The 17,690-nt window shown below is 42.1% G+C and overlaps 1 protein-coding gene across 1 annotated transcript; it reads left to right on the plus strand.

Annotated features, from left to right (window-relative positions):
• The first annotated feature begins 52 nt into the window (after positions 1-52).
• On the plus strand, positions 53-17,306 carry STARD3 (StAR related lipid transfer domain containing 3). Its single transcript, XM_030221700.1, has 14 exons — positions 53-358; positions 3,883-3,960; positions 4,054-4,131; positions 4,381-4,434; positions 4,763-4,880; positions 7,138-7,236; positions 7,327-7,382; positions 7,847-7,939; positions 8,112-8,174; positions 8,787-8,882; positions 13,471-13,550; positions 13,813-13,917; positions 14,839-14,932; positions 15,569-17,306. The coding sequence occupies exons 1-14, from the start codon at positions 155-157 to the stop codon at positions 15,677-15,679; spliced, it is 1,329 nt and encodes a 442-aa protein (XP_030077560.1). The 5' UTR covers positions 53-154; the 3' UTR covers positions 15,680-17,306.
• Positions 17,307-17,690: the final 384 nt, after the last annotated feature.

Raw genomic sequence — 17,690 nt, forward strand, 5'->3', positions numbered from 1 at the left:
TGATGTCACGAGACAGTGGCTTCAGCGGTGGGCGGAGTCGACTTTTGTTTCCGGGACCGGGTCCTGTACCCGGAAGTAGGAAGTAGCGGCGAAGAAGAGAAGTGGAGAAGAGAGTGGGGCTGCGCTCAAAGGAACGTCGAAACCGGGGGGCAGAATGAGTAAACCCCCGGGGGATTTGCAGGTTGACTTCGAGCGCAGCCTCCCGACCATCGCCTCACTTTCTCACAGCCAGGTCTTTTCGCCCCATTATCTCCCGGCTCCCCGGAGGAAGCTCATTTCGGATGTGCGCCGCACCTTCTGCCTCTTCGTCACCTTCGACCTGCTCTTTGTGTCCCTGCTCTGGATCATTGAGCTGAACGTGAGTCTGGGAAGGGGACTCTTCAAGCGCAGCCCGCAGAGGCTCCTGCTAGTCTGCTGTTTTGTATTCCCATTCGGTTTAACCAAAATGGGTGGACCTGTTGCTTGTTGTTTGCTCTCGTGTGGTTCTGGATCACCCTTTAGTGCCCAGGGCTTCTGTTGCTGTGGGTTTGGTATATGGCTGAGGACTGGCCCGACAGTTTATTTTGCCGGGTGGATGTTGGGGGTTGTTATGGCCGTGCCCTGCTCCCGCACACTTTGTTATGGGACCTGATTGTTTGCTCTGAATATATGAGAGGTCTGCAGGCTTTTGGATGTAAAAGAGGTTCATCTGGGAGGGAGGGGCATTTTTTCCATGTGGGTTACTTTTGCGCATAACATGACAGGAATGAAGTTCACTCCTAAGCCTATGGCCTCATTCCATGCATCGTTTTTGATTCTTAGTTAAACGGGACTGTGACGCCCCCTCCCGAGTAGGAGGCAGGGAGCACCGAATGTATACCTTGGTGTAGCACACTTATCATGTGCACTCCTTTGTTGGATAAAGCTTAGTTACCTATAGCGAGGGCTTTCCGTGGACAGCAGGATAAGTCCATCCACATTTGGTGAGTCCACTGACGGCTCCCATTGAACGGAGATGCTCTCCAATAGGTCGGTGAGCGGTTTTCTTTGTCTTTTTTTGACTCGGGCATGCATGTGGGCTGACCCTGTGGGGGAAAGCCTGTGCATTCCCACTTCCTCCTCCAGAAAACTGTTTCTGCCCTTCCCAATTGTTGGTATTCTCAGCTGTCCACCAGCGCCAGGAGCAGGTCAGGACCAAGCCAATACCTGAATACTGTGGGGCATAGGATCAATCTCCAGGTGCTGAGTCCTTATCCAACACAAGAGAAGGGGGTCAGGGGTCGCAAGACCACAGCTGACTGCAATAGACCACAGTAAACTGCTTAGTTTCTGCTTGTTGAAAATAAGGTTGCCATGTTGTACATGGACATCATGTGTACCCTGCTTGACAGATAAGTTCATGATAAGTTGCACTGGGGTTTATGATAAGTTGCACTTGGGGGGTTTTTCCAGTTTAAAAAAAAATCCCCTGTTTCCAGTTCAATAAAAGCCAGTTCTTGTTACCTGCTTCCTCACGCAGCTGCTGTATTGCGTTTATCTCTGGTCACTGTATCTCAGAAAAGATATAGTGGAACTAAAAAAAGGTTTCAGAGAAGAGCAACCAAAATGATAAAGGGGTTGGAACTCCTCTCGTATGAGGAAAGGCTAAAGAGGTTAGGGCTCTTCAGCTTGGAAAAAAGATGGCTGAGTGGGGATATGATTGAAGTCTATAAAATCTCTAGTGTAGAACGAATAGAAGTGAATCGATTTGGGTTTTTTTGTTTTTCTCTTTCAAAAAGTACAAAGACTAGGGGACACTCAATGAAATTACATGGAAATACTTTTAAAACAAATAGAAGGGAATATTTTTTCACTCAACGAATAGTTAAACTCTGGAACTCGTTGCAAGAGGATGTGGTAACAGTGGTTAGTGTATTTGGGTTTTAAAAAGGTTTGGGCAAGTTTCTGAAGGAAAGGCCATAGTCTACTGTTGAGACAGACATGGGGAAGCTACTGCTTGACCTGGGATTGGTAGCATGGAATGTTGCTAGTACAGTAGATTCTGGTTAATTGGGACACATCGGGACTTCAGTACCTTTGTCCCAATTAAGTGGTTGCCTGGATAAATGAAGTTGTCAGGGTACCATGAAAAAAGAGTACAGTACAAGCACCAAATTAAAGTAAAACGTTTTCATTCACTCTGAAAAACAAAAGTTGCAAAGCACAATTGTCAAGGATATCACAATCCTCCAAGACTTCCTTTGTAATTCTATGTCCGAACTCATTAACCAGTTCCTAAAAATTTCAGATTACTACTACTACTACTACTACTATTTAGCATTTCTATAGCGCTACAAGGCATACGCAGCGCTGCACAAACATATGTATTTTTATTAGCATGATACAGGGCGGGTAAACTTTCCATACTGATCCCTTTAAAACACCGAGGCTTTGTACTTTTTCCAGTAACCAGTAGCTTACGTTTATCAGTTCCCAATAATGTCGAAACAGCATAGCACTGTGACACAATCCATCACTTTCTTTCAGCCCATCAGTGTTGTGTGTTTCTAGAATAACCTTGTTGCTTTGGCATTGTAGATGTCATCCACGCAAAACTTACAAAGCAACATGGAAGTTTTGTAGCTTTCCATTGTTCTGCATTTATACCATCAGCACTGTCTTTCTCACTGTGTGCGCTCTTAAACTTTATCCTGAACCTTCCACTGTGACAATCATCTGTTGCTTTAAAATAGTTGTGACCGAGTTTTCTTGCTAACTCCTCTGACTTGCTTTTTAACATTGGTCCACTCACACGAACACCTCGTCCTGTTACAATCGAGAGCCATTGATTCAGGGCTTCTTCAACATCAGTATCTTTATCTTAATGCTTCTGTTTCTGGGAAACTCCTTGTCTCTCATGTAGTGTCCTTTCATTTCTCAATTTCTCTTGTGTACAACGCGTGCTGTTGTAGATTTTGGCACTCCAGTAACCTCTGCCAGTTGGCACTGACTGGTGTCTGGCAGTTGTTTTTTCTAATTGTTCATGCAAGCCAGTTTTATCTGCGAGTGTTAGGTCTTTCGTAGGCATTTGTAATGCACATACCACAGGTGGAACGTGACACACTCCACAGAAGCACATGTGTACGCAAACGCAGCTGCCCATTTATACTTAATGGGAAAGTGACGTTCTGTGGACACTACTGCCCCAATTAAATGGCATGGTGTCCGAGATAAGCAAAACTTTTCCCGCTTATAAATGAGCGTTGTTTTTGTTTTTCATGTTTTGGACCAAATAAACAGCCGTCCCAATTAACCGGTGCCCAATTATCCGGAATTTACTGTATTTGGGTTTCTACCCACTACTGGTGACCTGAATTGGCCACTGTTGGAAACAGAATACTGTGCTAGATGGACCATTGGTCTGACCCAGTATGGCTATTATGTTGTTAACAAAGGTTTGAGGCCTGGGCGTCCCTTGATTACGGAGTCACCAACATGTGGCAGACACATCCTGCTTGTCCTAGGAGTAAGGGTAGTTAGTTACCTGTAACAAGGGTTCTCTGTGGACAGCAGGACAACCCACCCACCCACCCTTCTGTCCAATCCAGGGACACATTGAGGGTGGAAGTGGGAATGCCTGAGCTTTCTCCCCCCCCCCCCCCCCCCCACCCCCCCAAGGACAGCCCACAGGCATGCTCAGAGAGTCAAAAAAAAAAAACCTCTCTGAGCTGGCTGTTGGAGAGTATCTGTCCAATGAGAGCCGTCAGGGGACGTCGCCACTTGTGGAAGATGCATCCTACTTGTCCTAAGAGAAATTATTTTACCAAAGACAACCTGAGACAATCTTTTCAGACAATGCATAATTTTAAAGCAGTTCTGCAGAGTTCTGTCTGCCTTACACTTTCTGTTTTTATGTCTCCACAGACCAATGACGGCATTGAGAAGAACCTGAAGAATGAAGTCATTGAATACAAGTTTACTGCTTCATTTTTTGATATATTTGTAAGTATTGCAGGTCTCTGGGCAAAGGCTTCATATTGTGAAATTTTGTATTTTGGTGGTTAATCTCTTTCTTTTTCCTTGCATGGTACAAAGCTCCTGGCATTTTTCCGCTTTTTTGTCCTGCTACTGGGATATGCACTTTTACGACTGCGTCATTGGTGGGTTATAGCAGTAAGTACCTTTTCTGTTCACTTCCACAGCAGGGTCAGCTTAGACTTGTTAACTTTTTTTTTTTTTTTTTTTTTAATCTTGGACCTTCCCCATACATTTTTGTCAGCAAGATGAGCTCAGTCTTGATGATCCCTCTCACCTCACACAACCCCTTGGTGGAAGGTATGCTGAGTCATAGTACTCAGTAATGTGAAGAGGTAGCACTGAGGAGTTCTGGCTTGTACCTCATTGGCCATTTCTGTTTTACAGATCACAACTCTGGTGAGCAGTGTCTTCCTCATTGTGAAAGTGATCATGTCTGAGGTGAGTGTTTTCTATTGTCTGCTGAAATGGTTTGTAAGCTTTTAGGCTGAATGGATTTTGGAGGGAAGATGGGTTTGCCTCTGAATTTGATATGTTTCAAATATTATGGAAATGAGGGCTCTCAAAATACAGCCTTTTAAAAAAAATCTTTTTTTTAGAGCAAGATTGCTGAAGAGGCATATTCTTTGGCACAGTGCCCATTTCCAGAAACTTTAGAAGTGCAGTCATACTCTAGCAGGAAATTGAATTATGGCCTGTGATGTAAGGATTGTGGCTGACTGTGACCCCAGTAAATGTTTAAGGACATTCTATGTATTTATTTCTCCAGCTTCTATCCAAAGGAGCATTTGGCTACCTCCTTCCCATTGTGTCCTTCGTCCTTGCTTGGCTGGAAACGTGGTTCCTGGATTTTAAGGTCTTAACACAGGAGGCTGAGGAGGAGAGATGTGAGTGATGGTGTGGGAGGGATTACTGTACATGTGTGGCACTTTCAGTGTCCCCCCAGTGTTTTGCTTTCTTGTGATGCACAGGGCATGAGTTGCAGTGTACATTCTGACCTGCATGAAATGGATCCTGAGCTTGTAATCTACTGCAGAATTTTATCTAGACACTCTGTCAGTAATGATCATCACAAGATGCCACAGAGAACTGATGGATATTATTTTTTGCTTGGCTATTTCCTTCTGCTCTTTTGGGTATCCAGCTCAATCAGGAGGAGCTTTCATTAACCGCAGCAGTCGTTCTTAGCTTTGGGATGGGAGGAGGATCTGTAGATCGGGGCTGTTTCTGGGATCTTACAATTCTAGGCCCTAAATTTAGTCAGTTAATGTCATCCTTAAGCAATCCCTGTGCACGTGTGGAAGATATAATGGTGCAGTTTTACAAATTGAAGAGTAGCAAATCACCTGGACTGGATGGTATTCATCCCAGAGTACTAATAGAATTGAAAAATGAACTTGCAGAACTATTTTATCTTTAAAATCAGACTTGGTACTGGAAGATTGGAGGGTGGCCAATGTAACGCCGATTTATTTTTTTAAAAATAGGTTCCAGAGGTGATCCGGAAAATTATAGATCTATGAGCCTGACATCGGTGTGGGCAAAATTGTAGAGACTATTATAAAGAACAAAATTACAGAGCATATTCAAAAGCATGGATTAATGAGACAAAGCCAACATGGATTTAGTGAAGGGAAATCTTTCCTCACCAATCTGTTATAGTTCTTCGAAGGGGTGAACAAGCGTGGATAAAAGTGAGCCAGTCCATATTGTGTAGTTGGATTTTCAAAAGTTATTTGACAAAGTACCTCATGAAAGATTCCAGAGGAAATTGGAAAGTCATGGTATAGGATGTAGTGTTCTTTTGTGGATTAAAAACTGATTAAAAGAAGAAAATAGAGATTAGGGTGAAATGGTCAGTATTCTCAAAGGAGAAAGGTAGATAGGGAGTCTGTTCCGGGACCGCTGCTTTTTAACATATTTATAAATGATGTAGAGATGGGAGTAACTAATGAGGTTATTAAATTTGCTGACGACACAAAGTTATTCAAAGTTGTTAAATCGCAAGAACATTGTGAAAAATTGCAAGAGGCCCTTGGGAGACTGGGCATCCAAATGTGACGTTTAATGTGAGCAAGTGCAGATGCATGTGGGAAAGAGGAACTCGACATTAGGAGTCACCAACCAGGAAAGAGGTCTAGGTGTCCTCGTTGATGATACATTGAAACCCTCTGCTCAGTGTGTGATGGTGGCTAAGAAAGCAAATAGAATGTTAGGTATTATTAGGAATGGAAAACAAAAATGAGGACATTATAATGCCTTTGTATCGCTCCATGGTGCGACTGCACCTCGAATATTGTGTGCAATTCTGTTCATCGCATCTCAAAAAAGATATAGTGGAATTAGGGTACAGGGAAGGGTGACGAAAATGATAAAGGGGATGGGATGACTTCCCTATGAGGAAAGGCTAAAGCGGCTGGGGCTCTTCAGCTTTGAGAAAAGATGGCTAAGGGGGAGATATGGTAGAGGTCTATAAGATAATGAGTGGAGTGGAACGGGTAGACATGAATTGCTTGTTTAGTCTTTTCAAAAATACTAGGGCTGTGAGGCATGCAATGAAGCTACAAAGTTGTAAATTTAAAACAAATCTGAGAAAATATTTCTTCACTTAACGTGTAATTAAACTGGAATTCGTTACCAGAGAATGTGGTAAAAGCAGTTAGCTTAGCGGGGTTTTTAAATGGTTTGGATAGCTTCCTAAAAGAAAAATCCATAAGCCATTGTTGAAATGGACTTGGGGAAAATTCACTGCTTATTTCTAGGATAAGCAGCATAAAATGCATTGAACTATTTGCTAGGTACTTGTAATCTGGATTGGCCACTGTTGGAAACAACATGCTGGGCTTGATGGACCTTTGGTCTGTCCCAGTATGGCAATACTTATGCTTTTATATCTATCTGATTTGAAAATCAAACCCTGGTCCTCCACACAGCAACAGCATAGCCAGTGAGCTATCCCTTGCTGATTCATTTTAAGTTTGAAATACATTTAACAGCAGTAGGCCTGGTTGCCCTGTCTTCTCCTGTCTGACATGAAATTTCCTGAAGTGTGCTGGTGTATTACAGCCTTTCTGTAGGAAGACCTGTTTTAGATGATATAGTTGGAAAGCTACCATGCTGTTACTTACACCCTTTTCTTTGTAGGGTATCTGGCCGCACAGGCTGCGGCCATCCGCCCACCCCTCCTGTATCCCAGTGTACTCTCTGATGGACAGTTCTACTCACCTCCAGAATCCTTTGCAGGTGAGTCACATTCTCTGTTGTATACTTTACCTTGATTAAAATTTTCCATTTATCTGGCCTGTAACATTCTGACTCTTGGCATGGTTTTAGGCTCGGATAATGAATCTGATGATGAGGGGATAGGAAGGAAAATGCTCAGTGCTCAGGTAAACTTGGAATGATGTATCTTAACTCTAACCTTACCCCCTAAAATATTCTGTCTGTGATGTGTAGATGTGGTCAGTCCCTGGTAAGCAACAATGGTAAAGTTAGAACAAATGTGGGTGGTTAGGGTTAATACACTAAAATAAATTTTATTTTTTGTTAAATTGTTGGGTATGTTATGCCTTGCTGTGACCTGGTAATTGGAAAATTTCATGTGCGTGGTGGGGACATATTTGTGTGTGTGTGGGGGGGGGGGGGGGGGGTTGTGTATTATCTGCTCCTCACCTTTTTTTTTTTTTTTTTTTGTATGGCTGGTTTTGTATCTGAAGCCTTTTTACTAAGTGCAAAAGTTAATAAAGACCTCTAAAAAATGTAAGAGAGTCGAAGCAAATATAAAGTGGTAACACTGGGCTTTCCCACTTCTGCATGCAAGAACACAAGAGTAAGGAATTATGGTTCATTTCAGGAGAGGGAATACATCCATCAGGGGAAGGAAGCCATGGATTTGGTAGATCAGATCCTAGCCCAAGAAGCAAACTGGGAATTCGAGAAGAGCAATGTAAGGATTTCTTTTTCTTTCTTTCTTTTTTTTTTTTTGTTTTATTAATTAAAAAAAAAAAGTACAAAATTTTAACCAAACAATTCTTAAGAAAACAGCAACACTAAGCTAATCTAATTTATGGGGAGATAAAGAGACAAAAGTTAATATTTTTGTATTTTTTTTGGCTTAGGATGCTGGAGATAAGGTTTACACCATTGAAGTACCTTTTCATGGCAAGACATTTATCTTAAAGGTAAGAAGTGAGAGAGCCCTCGTGAAGATGATACATGTTGGGGGAGGGGGGAGGAGGAGGGTGTTATTGCTTTGGCTTCTAATACGAGTTCTCCCGTGCCTGCTCAGAACTGAGCATGCGCAGGAGAGCCAGCGTTAGCGGCCAAGACACGCCTGTTGCATTAAGCGCTGCTCTTTCAGCACAGGCGGGGTTTGTCCACAGACGTCTTTGGCTGACGGAGCTTGCTCTTGTTTACGTTAGTGAGTGCAATATATTCAGCAATGACCTGAGAAATCCTTTGTATGTGTTTCTGATTTGTATGGCTTGCAATTTTTTTTTTTTTAAATGAGGGACTATTATCTTTATTGAGGTACACCTCTAATTTCTTAACTAGGAGGCAGGGAGCACAGTTTTGCAAATGGTTGAGTCAATCGGGTGGCCAAAACTCTGTCGATCTCTGAGAGTGATTCTTGAACAGCTCAATAGTGCTACTCTTAATGGCTCCTTCTCTGGAGTCCCTAGTAACCTGTGAATAGCGGAAAGTATTTGGTGTTGCTGTGACTGAATCATTACCTTGATAGAGAGGTTGCCTTTCTCATTGCTAACCTTGTTTTTTTTCCCCCCCACTCACAGGCTCATATACAGTGTCCTGCAGAGCTCGTGTATCAGGAGGTCATTCTTCAGCCTGAGAAGATGGTGCTGTGGAACAGCACGATCACAGCATGCCAGGTACAGGGTAACTTTTTTTCATATCAAGGCACTAAAATTTGTAACTCCTTACCTAAAACCATCAAGGTACCAATGATTATTTGTTATTCCGAAGTCTGTTGAAAACTCACTTCTTCAGTCTGGCCTTTAAGGAAATACGCACTCTTCTCAAATAAACTCATGGTACCTCATCCCACCTCCCACTACTGCTGTCTATCCCAGTTAATCTTAGCCCTTTACCTTTTTCCTCCATATTTCAGTTATTTAGCCTAAATCACTAAGGACCCTGTTTACTAAGCCGCGCTAGAGACGCATTAGCGTTTTTAGTGCTTGCTAAAAGCAATATTCCTATGGGCGCCTACACAGCTTGCGCTAATTTTGGGCACATGCTAAAAATGCTAACGCACCTTAGTAAACAAGGCCCTTAAGTATTTCATTACATCTAACATTATATGATGTATTTTACTTTCTGTTAATATATTTTGAACATGTTCATGCTTTTCTAATTGTTATGTGAGCCATATTGAACCTGAGTTCTACTCAGGCTAATGCGGGATATAAATGTCATAAATAAATTTTTTAAAACCTGTCCCTCATTCCATTGAGGTCTCTGTTATGTGACCACAAGTAACTCATAACATACTGATAACAGTGCATGAAGTCATCACTTTGGAACCCCCACTATACCTTTTCGAGCGTTTATTCCATACAGTTTCTCCAGAGCCCTCCATTCCTCCCAAGCAAACTTACTAGCTGTCTTTGTTTTGACAACTTTTATGATTTTGTCTGTACTAGGATTTTCAATGTCGCTGGTCCCACTTTATTAACACATTTCAGAGCTGATTTAAAAACTTTATACAAATGCCTTTTCCTCCTAAATTAACTTTCCCAGAATAGACTGGCTGATGGCAATTCCTGCTTTGGTTACTGACTTTTAGCTGTTATTTAAGGTGTGATTTATTTTTCTCTCCCTGTGTTTTCTCTTTCCTATGTTGTAATGGAGTTCATTTCTTTTCTTTTCTTTTTTCATTTATGGTTTTTAATATTGTACACTGCTTAGAAAATCCCACTTATATAGGCAGTATATCAAGCTTTTAATAAACCTGAAACTTGAAAACTTCAAACTTAAGTGAAGGATGTTGCACAAAAGCCTAATAAGTTCACTTTAGGAACAAACTGAGATTTTCTTACTAACGTATTCTTTCATAGGGCTGTTCATTATCTGCTTGCCTATTTTTGCTGAAAAACATGTCGTCCATTTTACCATTGCAGAATTTTATTGTGTCTTTGACTTTTGTGCAAAATCCTGGGAGGGGGGAGGGAAAGAAGGCAACATTGGCGAGGGGGGAGGGTTGAGGGGGCTCAGGGGCTTTAGTAAAGAAAAAGATATTTAAAAAAAAAAAAAAAAAGTTGTGCAGGTGCCACCTGATATTCAGAGCCATCACCCGCATAGCTAAGTGGCCTTATTTAGGACAGCTCTGGAGCTGTCCAGCTATGTGTGCATCTGCATAACCTGGGGCTCCTCCCAGCTCCGCCCCTGACCTGCCCATTTTTTGGTTTGGGTGGTCTCAGAGGCTATTCAGCAGCACTGTCTGGTTAACTGCCGCTGAATATCCCCAGTTAGGTGCTATGAACCTATTTAAGCGGGAAGGAGAGTCTCCTACCCACTTAAATCACTTTGAATATCGGCCTTTTTGTTTTTGAGCATGGTAACCATAAGTGAAATGTCAAATTAACCTGCCAAAAGAGTAAAAAAACAAAAGCATAATGACAGAAACTAGAAGCAAAGGGAAAGGAATTTGTGAATTGAAAAGGTAGCAGTCTACTGGCCCTGGTTGTGGTTGCAAACTCCACTGTATGAATGGTTTGAATGACCAAAGTAAGCCAGAAATCCTTTCAACTATCAACAAAATCAGAGATCGTGCTGCCCAGAATCTGTTTAAGGTGAGTGGATTTAACAGGTTCTTGCACAAATGAGTTGTGAAGTACTACTTTTGTGATGTGCAATTAACATAACGAGCTAGAATATCAAGGACAGGAGCTTTCAAAATCATGTTTCATTCTTTGAAGAAAGGAAAACATCCATCAAACCCAGCAACTCTACATACTCTGGACCTAAAGGTGGCAAAGGTGAAAGATGTCCAGTTGAAATATGTTCCTGAAGTTCACAGAATCTTCTACCATCAGATTGCAGATAAAAACAGTACAGCAGATAGTTCAGCAGATGAAATGGAAGAGAACTGTGAATTTAGGATAAAAACTGTTCTTCTGTTTGTTAGCACAACTATTGCATTATTGTACATTAATATTGTAGACAAATATGATAAGCTTTAGAGAGTAGTCTTCATTATTTTATGTTATTCTGACATTGCTTTGATAACTTAATAAAATTAAGAAGGGGAATGGGACTGGATATACTGCCTTTGTATGGTTTTTGCAACTACATTCAAAGCGGTTTACATAGCATATACAGGCACTTTTTGTACCTGGGGCAATGGTTAAGTGACTTGCCCAGTGTCACAGGGAGCTGCAGTGGGAATCGAACCCAGTTCCCCAGGATCAAAGTCTGCTGCACTAACCACTAGTCTACTCCTGTGCTCCGAAGAACAATAATATAATATTTGAATGATGGCTTTCTCGGGAAAAAACCTAAATACAAGAATCGCTTTTGTCAAAAATTGATTTTTGTTATTTATCAGTTTTTTGAGCAATACCCTTCAGCTAGTCAACCTGGTACACCAGTTCTCATGGGTCTGATGTGAGGTTGTGCAGGGCCATGACCACCAGGTGGCAGACTATCTCCATCATATCACAAATGAACTTTAATATATCTGGTTACATAAGAATTGTGGTAGAGGCAAATTGATGTCTTAACTTCATGCTCTCTGATAAGGAAATGAAGTACCACCAACAGAGCTATTGTGGCAACCCAGAAAATTTTGGTTTTGCAGATAATTTGGCTGACTTGCTGTGGTGGGTCTGGATATTCTGCTCCGATTTCTCCCTGTTTAACTACTACTACTACTACTACTATTTAGCATTTCTATAGCGCTACAAAGCATACGCAGCGCTGCACAAACATAGAAGAAAGACAGTCCCTGCTCAAAGAGCTTACAATCTAATAACTAGGAATCCTGATTGCCATTTAAGGCTCTGTTAGAAGTTTGCTTTTTAGATTTATAGGCGGTATCCACTGTGCAAATCTTCTTCCAAAATTTCATTTGATGTTTACTTAATGCTAGTTTTGAATTCATTTGATGTTTACATAATGCTAGGTTTGAATTCAATCTCCTCAGCTGAAAATCCTGTTGGGATATTTTCTCTTGCATTTCCAGGATACTGTCTCTCTCCTACAGTAGGAATATAATAGTTGCAAAATTCTTCCCTTCGTGTCTAAGGTTTAAAAATGTCCTATATGTCCTGTATGATGAACATGTTTTAGATTGGCGTCACAAGAATTTGGCTAGTTAAACTAAAATTTTTCTCAATGTAATGCTTCAGTTGGGACCAACAATTTGCCAGCAAGATCAGTTCGTGCACGACTCTCTTTAACTTTTTCCTAGCCCACTCATCTTCACCCATTCAGATCAATGTGGATCTCTCACTGCTGTTCTCTTCATGAAATCCACCCTCATTCAGATCAACAGCATCCCAATTCCCTACTCAAATTGTATCACAATTTTGAGCATTTGATTCATTCCTTTATCTTTAAATTCACATATTTGCTTCATTTATCAAATCCTCCTATCTAGTCGTTGGGTGATTGCACTCGGTGAAGCCATTCTTTGTCCCAGACCACTTGGAGATAATTGCTTTTGTGTTTAGTTTTAAATCGTATCAACTACTGCAATTCCTTATTCTGCAGTTTAAACCATCTCTCCCTTCAAAAGCTAAGTATGGGCAAGTTTGATCATATCGCCTTCCCTAAAACAGCTCTTCTGCTCCCAGTTTCATCAAGGATTCATTATAAGATACTGCTCATAAGTCCCTATTTTCAGGAATTCTCTCTTACCTAACTGATGTTTTCATTTCCCTATCACTCCAACTTCCCTGCCTGTTCCCAAAATGTTAATCAGTTTAATGCTCCCACTTCCTTCAACTCAACACCTCGATATAAGATGCTCAGCCATTTCCTGTTTTGGCCCAGTGGAGTGGAACGCACGTCCTCACACATTCCATAGTGAAGCCAAATGCACGTATTTTTTTTTTTTTTAGAGCTGCTTTAAAGGACCTATTTGTTCAATGTGGCCTTCAGGGAAGTGTGAGGCACCTGATGCTAGTGGCACAGAATGTGTTCACTCATTCTCCTTTCTCCTGTCTTTCCCTATTTTTATTGCTCTCTCTTTTTTTTTTTTTTTTTTTTTTTTTTTTTCTCTTCTGTTTTGATGTATTGTAACATTTTATTTCTCTTTCCTGATAAAGATTGTAAACTGCTATTTTTTTTTAGTCTGTCACAAGGATTTAAGACGGTATAAGTAGTTCTCAGACTAAACTAAGCTAAACTTTGAAGCGTGCCACATCGTGATTCAGTAATCACACCTCTAGCCCTGGTGTCTAGCAAGGTCCCTGCACTCTATCTGTTAACCCAGCCTCTTCCTTTTTCTTCCAGATCTTGCAACGGGTGGAAGACAACACGTTAATTTCATATGATGTGGCTGCAGGAGCCGCTGGGGGAGTTGTGTCACCTAGGTGAGCTGCTGAAACCATACATCACTAGTCCTTCAGAAGCCTGCCTAGGTATCTATCCTGCACTCGGGCACATAGAACCTAGGCTGCAGGTGTGCTTCTGGGTTCATCTTACTTTACATTCTATTTATCCTTATGGAATGTTATGCATGTGGTAAATTATGATAGCTCTAGACAGCTGCCCAGACTGAAAGATTGGGGCCTTAATTTTCTTTGAGCAAGAAGTGAGGTTAATAGTGATTCAGTGACTGTTCTTGTGTTACAGGGATTTTGTGAATGTGCGTCGTATTGAACGGCGAAAGGATCGCTATATCTCCTCAGGAATGGCCACCACACACCATTGCAAACCTCCCTTGCACCGATATATCCGGTAAGACTGTTGCTTTCATGTGAGAGTAGTAAAGGGGGGGTGGGTTGCACCCTATGGACTGACTGATGAAGTTATTCTTGTTTATCACTGCTGCTGAATATTTATATTGAGCCCAGTTTTTAATTGAGACCTGAAAGGACTGGTTCCATTGTTTAGGAAAGGGATGTAAATAAGACCAAAAATACTATAATGCTTCTGTATTGCTCCATGGTGCAACTTCACCTTGAGTGTTTTGTTTAGTCAGTTTTGGTCGCCCTATCTAAAAAACGATATATCGGAATTAGGTAAGGTTCAAAGAAGAGCAGCCAGAATGATAAAGGAGATGGAACTTCTCTCAAATGAGGAAAGGCTAAAGTGGTTAGGACTCTTCAGCTTGGAAAAGAGACTGATGAGGGGAGATATGATTGAGGCCTACAAAATCCTGAGTGGTATAGAACGAGTAGAAGTGAATCTATTTTTTTACTCTTTCAAAAAGAACGAAGATCGGGGGACACTAAATGAAGTTAGCTAGAAATACCTTTAAAACAAATAGGAGAAATATTTTTTCACTCCACGAATAGTTAAGCTCTGGAACTCTTTACCAGAGGATGTAGTAACAGTGGTTAACATATCTGAGTGTAAAAAAGGTTTGGGCAAGTTCCTGGAGGAAAAGTCCATAGTCTGCCATTGAGACAGACATTAGGAAGCTACTGCTTGCCCTGGGATTGGTAGCATGGAGTGTTGGCAGGATTTGGGTTTCTGCCAGGTACTTGTGATAAAACAGGATACCGGGCTTGATGGACCGTTTTTTTAAACTACCACTCATTCACTCTCCAGAATTCAGGGAAGGTATGTGCTGCTGTCTGCCACATCAGGGGCTGTAGGCTGTGTGTGTGCCTGCTTATGCTGTTCATTGAGCAGACATTTTCTTCCTTTCCTCAGGGGGGAGAATGGCCCTGGAGGTTTTGTTGTCCTGAAGTGTGCTCGGAATCCCACAGTCTGCACATTTCTGTGGATACTGAACACAGACTTAAAGGTAAGCTCCATTACCAAGATCTTACTTTCAGCTGCTCTTATGCAGCCCTGTCAGTTTGTCTAGTGAAACCTGTTACCCTACAAAACAGTAGATCACAAAAAGCACACAAGCAAGATGCAGAACAAAAGAGCAGATCCACAGAATGAATTAAAACAAAATTTATTCAACATAGAGCATTTAAAAACAGCATACAAGTTGCGTCTGTCTGCCCAACATGGCCTTGTTTCACCCTCTCGAGGGCTGCGTCAGAGGCTTAACAAACCAGCGGGAGCAAATCAAAGTATTCCCTGTCTGGTTGATACAGAGCAGCATGTTTAAAAAAAAACCAACTACTCTCAAACAGCAGAAATGTTTTTCTCCAAACAGCTTCAGCCTTTCGCACAGGGTGCTTCAAAGTGCTGTTTTTAAATTATCTCCGTCAAATTTTGTTTTACTTCATTCCATGGGTCTGCTTTTCTTTTCTTGCCGTCACAGTGCAGATCCTGCTGACAGTAATGGTAACTGGTAACATTAAGGGCACCAGAAGATGTGTTCACTGTGGGTGAAATGCTTCGGGAATGGTGGTATCTCTTTGGGAGGGAAATAGAGGGGCTTTGGTGGTCTTTTTTTAAATTTTGTTTTTCTCTCTTCCCCCAGGGTCGGCTGCCTCGTTATCTCATCCACCAAAGCCTAGCTGCCACCATGTTTGAATTTGTGTTTCACCTCCGACAGCGGGTCAATGAGATTTTCTGCAGCAGCCACCCTTAGCACAGATGTGCCATGTGCCCCTCATCCCACCTCATGCAGCAGTGCCTGGACTTCTGCCACTCAACCGGGAAGTGATGTCTCTCTACTGAGGAACCTGGGCAGAGTCGTACCGGGATCCTGGAAGTGTATAAGCAGGGACTATCTGTGAAGACTGACTGCCAGTAAAGCCTGAGCGTCACAAACTGTTCCCCATCCCCACCACATGTTGAACCCTCACTGGGCTCCAGCGTCTGGGACAGGTGTTAGAGGCATCGCAAGCCTTTTGCAGCTGCTGCAGTGTTGGAGTCTTTTACAGTAACTAATGTTTATTAATTGTGCCTCTCGTTACCATTCCTTACTGTACCTTTTTCAGTGTTGTGACCTGTTTGTTTTGTCTTGAGATACACAGCATCAAATCTGTATTTATAAAGAGCAGGAAAGTAGCTGGAACTTAAATCTTGGCCTCTAGGTTTTGGTGACTCAGAAGGTGCACTTAACCATCTATCTATGAGGCTTCTGCACAGAGGTTGGCTGGAACCTTACTGCAGACCTCTGTCATCCTTTGCAGTAGCTGCTGGCAGCTTATTGCTCTGTGTTTTGACTGCTTTGCTGTTAGGTTTAAGAACTACCAGTTTTGTAAGTCTTTGCAGTTATAGCAGGTTTTGTGACTGAGTTATCTTGGCACAGCAAGAGGCGTTTGGGGGAAGGAATCTGCCCCGAACCTGTATGTTGTCAGGGTGGGGGGAGGAAGTGGAAGCATTGTTCCCGGGCCTTCAGTCAGGATGAGGGGTAGTAATCTCAGCAGGACTTCCTCAGGTGCTGTGGGATGAGCATGATTACTTGGAACGAAGGTTTCTAGATGTTTGTGTGAGACCTTCCAGTTCTGAATGGGTGCTGGTTTTTCTCCCCCTCTGGTACATGCGCTGAGCACCGTGATGGGAGACCAAGTGAAAACTGTCTGTAAATAAGTTCTGCACATAGAGTGCAACCAACAATTACATCTAGAGTTTTAGGGCTTAATGTCAGATTTGGGATTGGAGGGGTTCCTTAAATAAGGGCATTGGATGTTGCTGTCCTAAAAGCCTTGACCTCTGACCCTCTTCTGTTTTCATGATGGAAGCTGACGGAACATTCCAAACACATGGCTTTTCTGACAGCCTGTCATGTCTGGTATGTAAACTGTGACGTGAACTCATTCCAAGGAATAGTGAGCAGACCAGGCTAATTGTGGGGCTGTGCTGCCTCCCGGCGGTTCAAGTGCCTTCCTGGGGCTGGAGTTTCCTTACACTGCCCCATCTGCCCTGTCACATTCTAATCTGAGCACTGCTGTCAGAGGGTGAGGATTACTAACCACAGGCCCCTTCCTTGTCTAATATTTATTGTGTAGTTCACCAGCTGTAGAGGTGGCTGGCCTGAAGTCAGTGGGTTTGTTTTCTGGAAGTAGGCTGACCTCGCATATTGCAGGGTTGGGTTTTTATTGAGTCTCTGGTTAGCGTTTGCTCAGTTGCCATTTCACACCATTCTGTGGTTTTAGGCCCTTTCAAACGTTACTAATGCCACCAGTCATTTTAATAAAAGCCCCCAAATCTTCATGGTCTTCAAACTTTGTAATCATGTCAAATGCTAATAAATGGAAAATAATCTAAACAAAAAGATTTGTGTGGCTGTTCAAACAGTTCTGGTTCTCCCTCTTGTGTGCCCCTGTACACACCCTATGCAGTGTCCGGTCTCTGGGCTGAAAGTTTGGTATCATTGTTGATGTCTTGCAAGAAATACAGAAAATTGTGGGCTTGCTGTGGCCATGGTGGTTTGTAGCTTAGATCCTGTTACTGCACATTGATCTGATAAAGATGCATTTTTTTCACTACTGCTGTATGCTGCTTAACCCTGGCTTTTGGAGGCCGTATTTTGCTAAGGACATAAACACTTGAAGCGATTCAGAGAAAAGCAACAAAAATGGCATGGGGTCTGCATCACAAAGGGGCTCATTTTTGAAAGAGAAAAACGTTTAAAAAATGGCATAAATAGGCAT

The sequence above is a fragment of the Microcaecilia unicolor genome, chromosome 12 (assembly GCF_901765095.1).
Source record: "Microcaecilia unicolor chromosome 12, aMicUni1.1, whole genome shotgun sequence".
NCBI lineage: Eukaryota > Metazoa > Chordata > Amphibia > Gymnophiona > Siphonopidae > Microcaecilia > Microcaecilia unicolor.

Coding starts and splice junctions, on each gene's coding strand:
- STARD3 (XM_030221700.1), top strand. CDS start 155: ATGAGTAAACCCCCGGGGGATTTGCAGGTTGACTTCGAGCGCAGCCTC. Junction 7,237..7,326: donor ACCTCCAGAATCCTTTGCAG/GTGAGTCACATT, acceptor GCATGGTTTTAG/GCTCGGATAATGAATCTGAT. Junction 7,383..7,846: donor GGAAAATGCTCAGTGCTCAG/GTAAACTTGGAA, acceptor GGTTCATTTCAG/GAGAGGGAATACATCCATCA.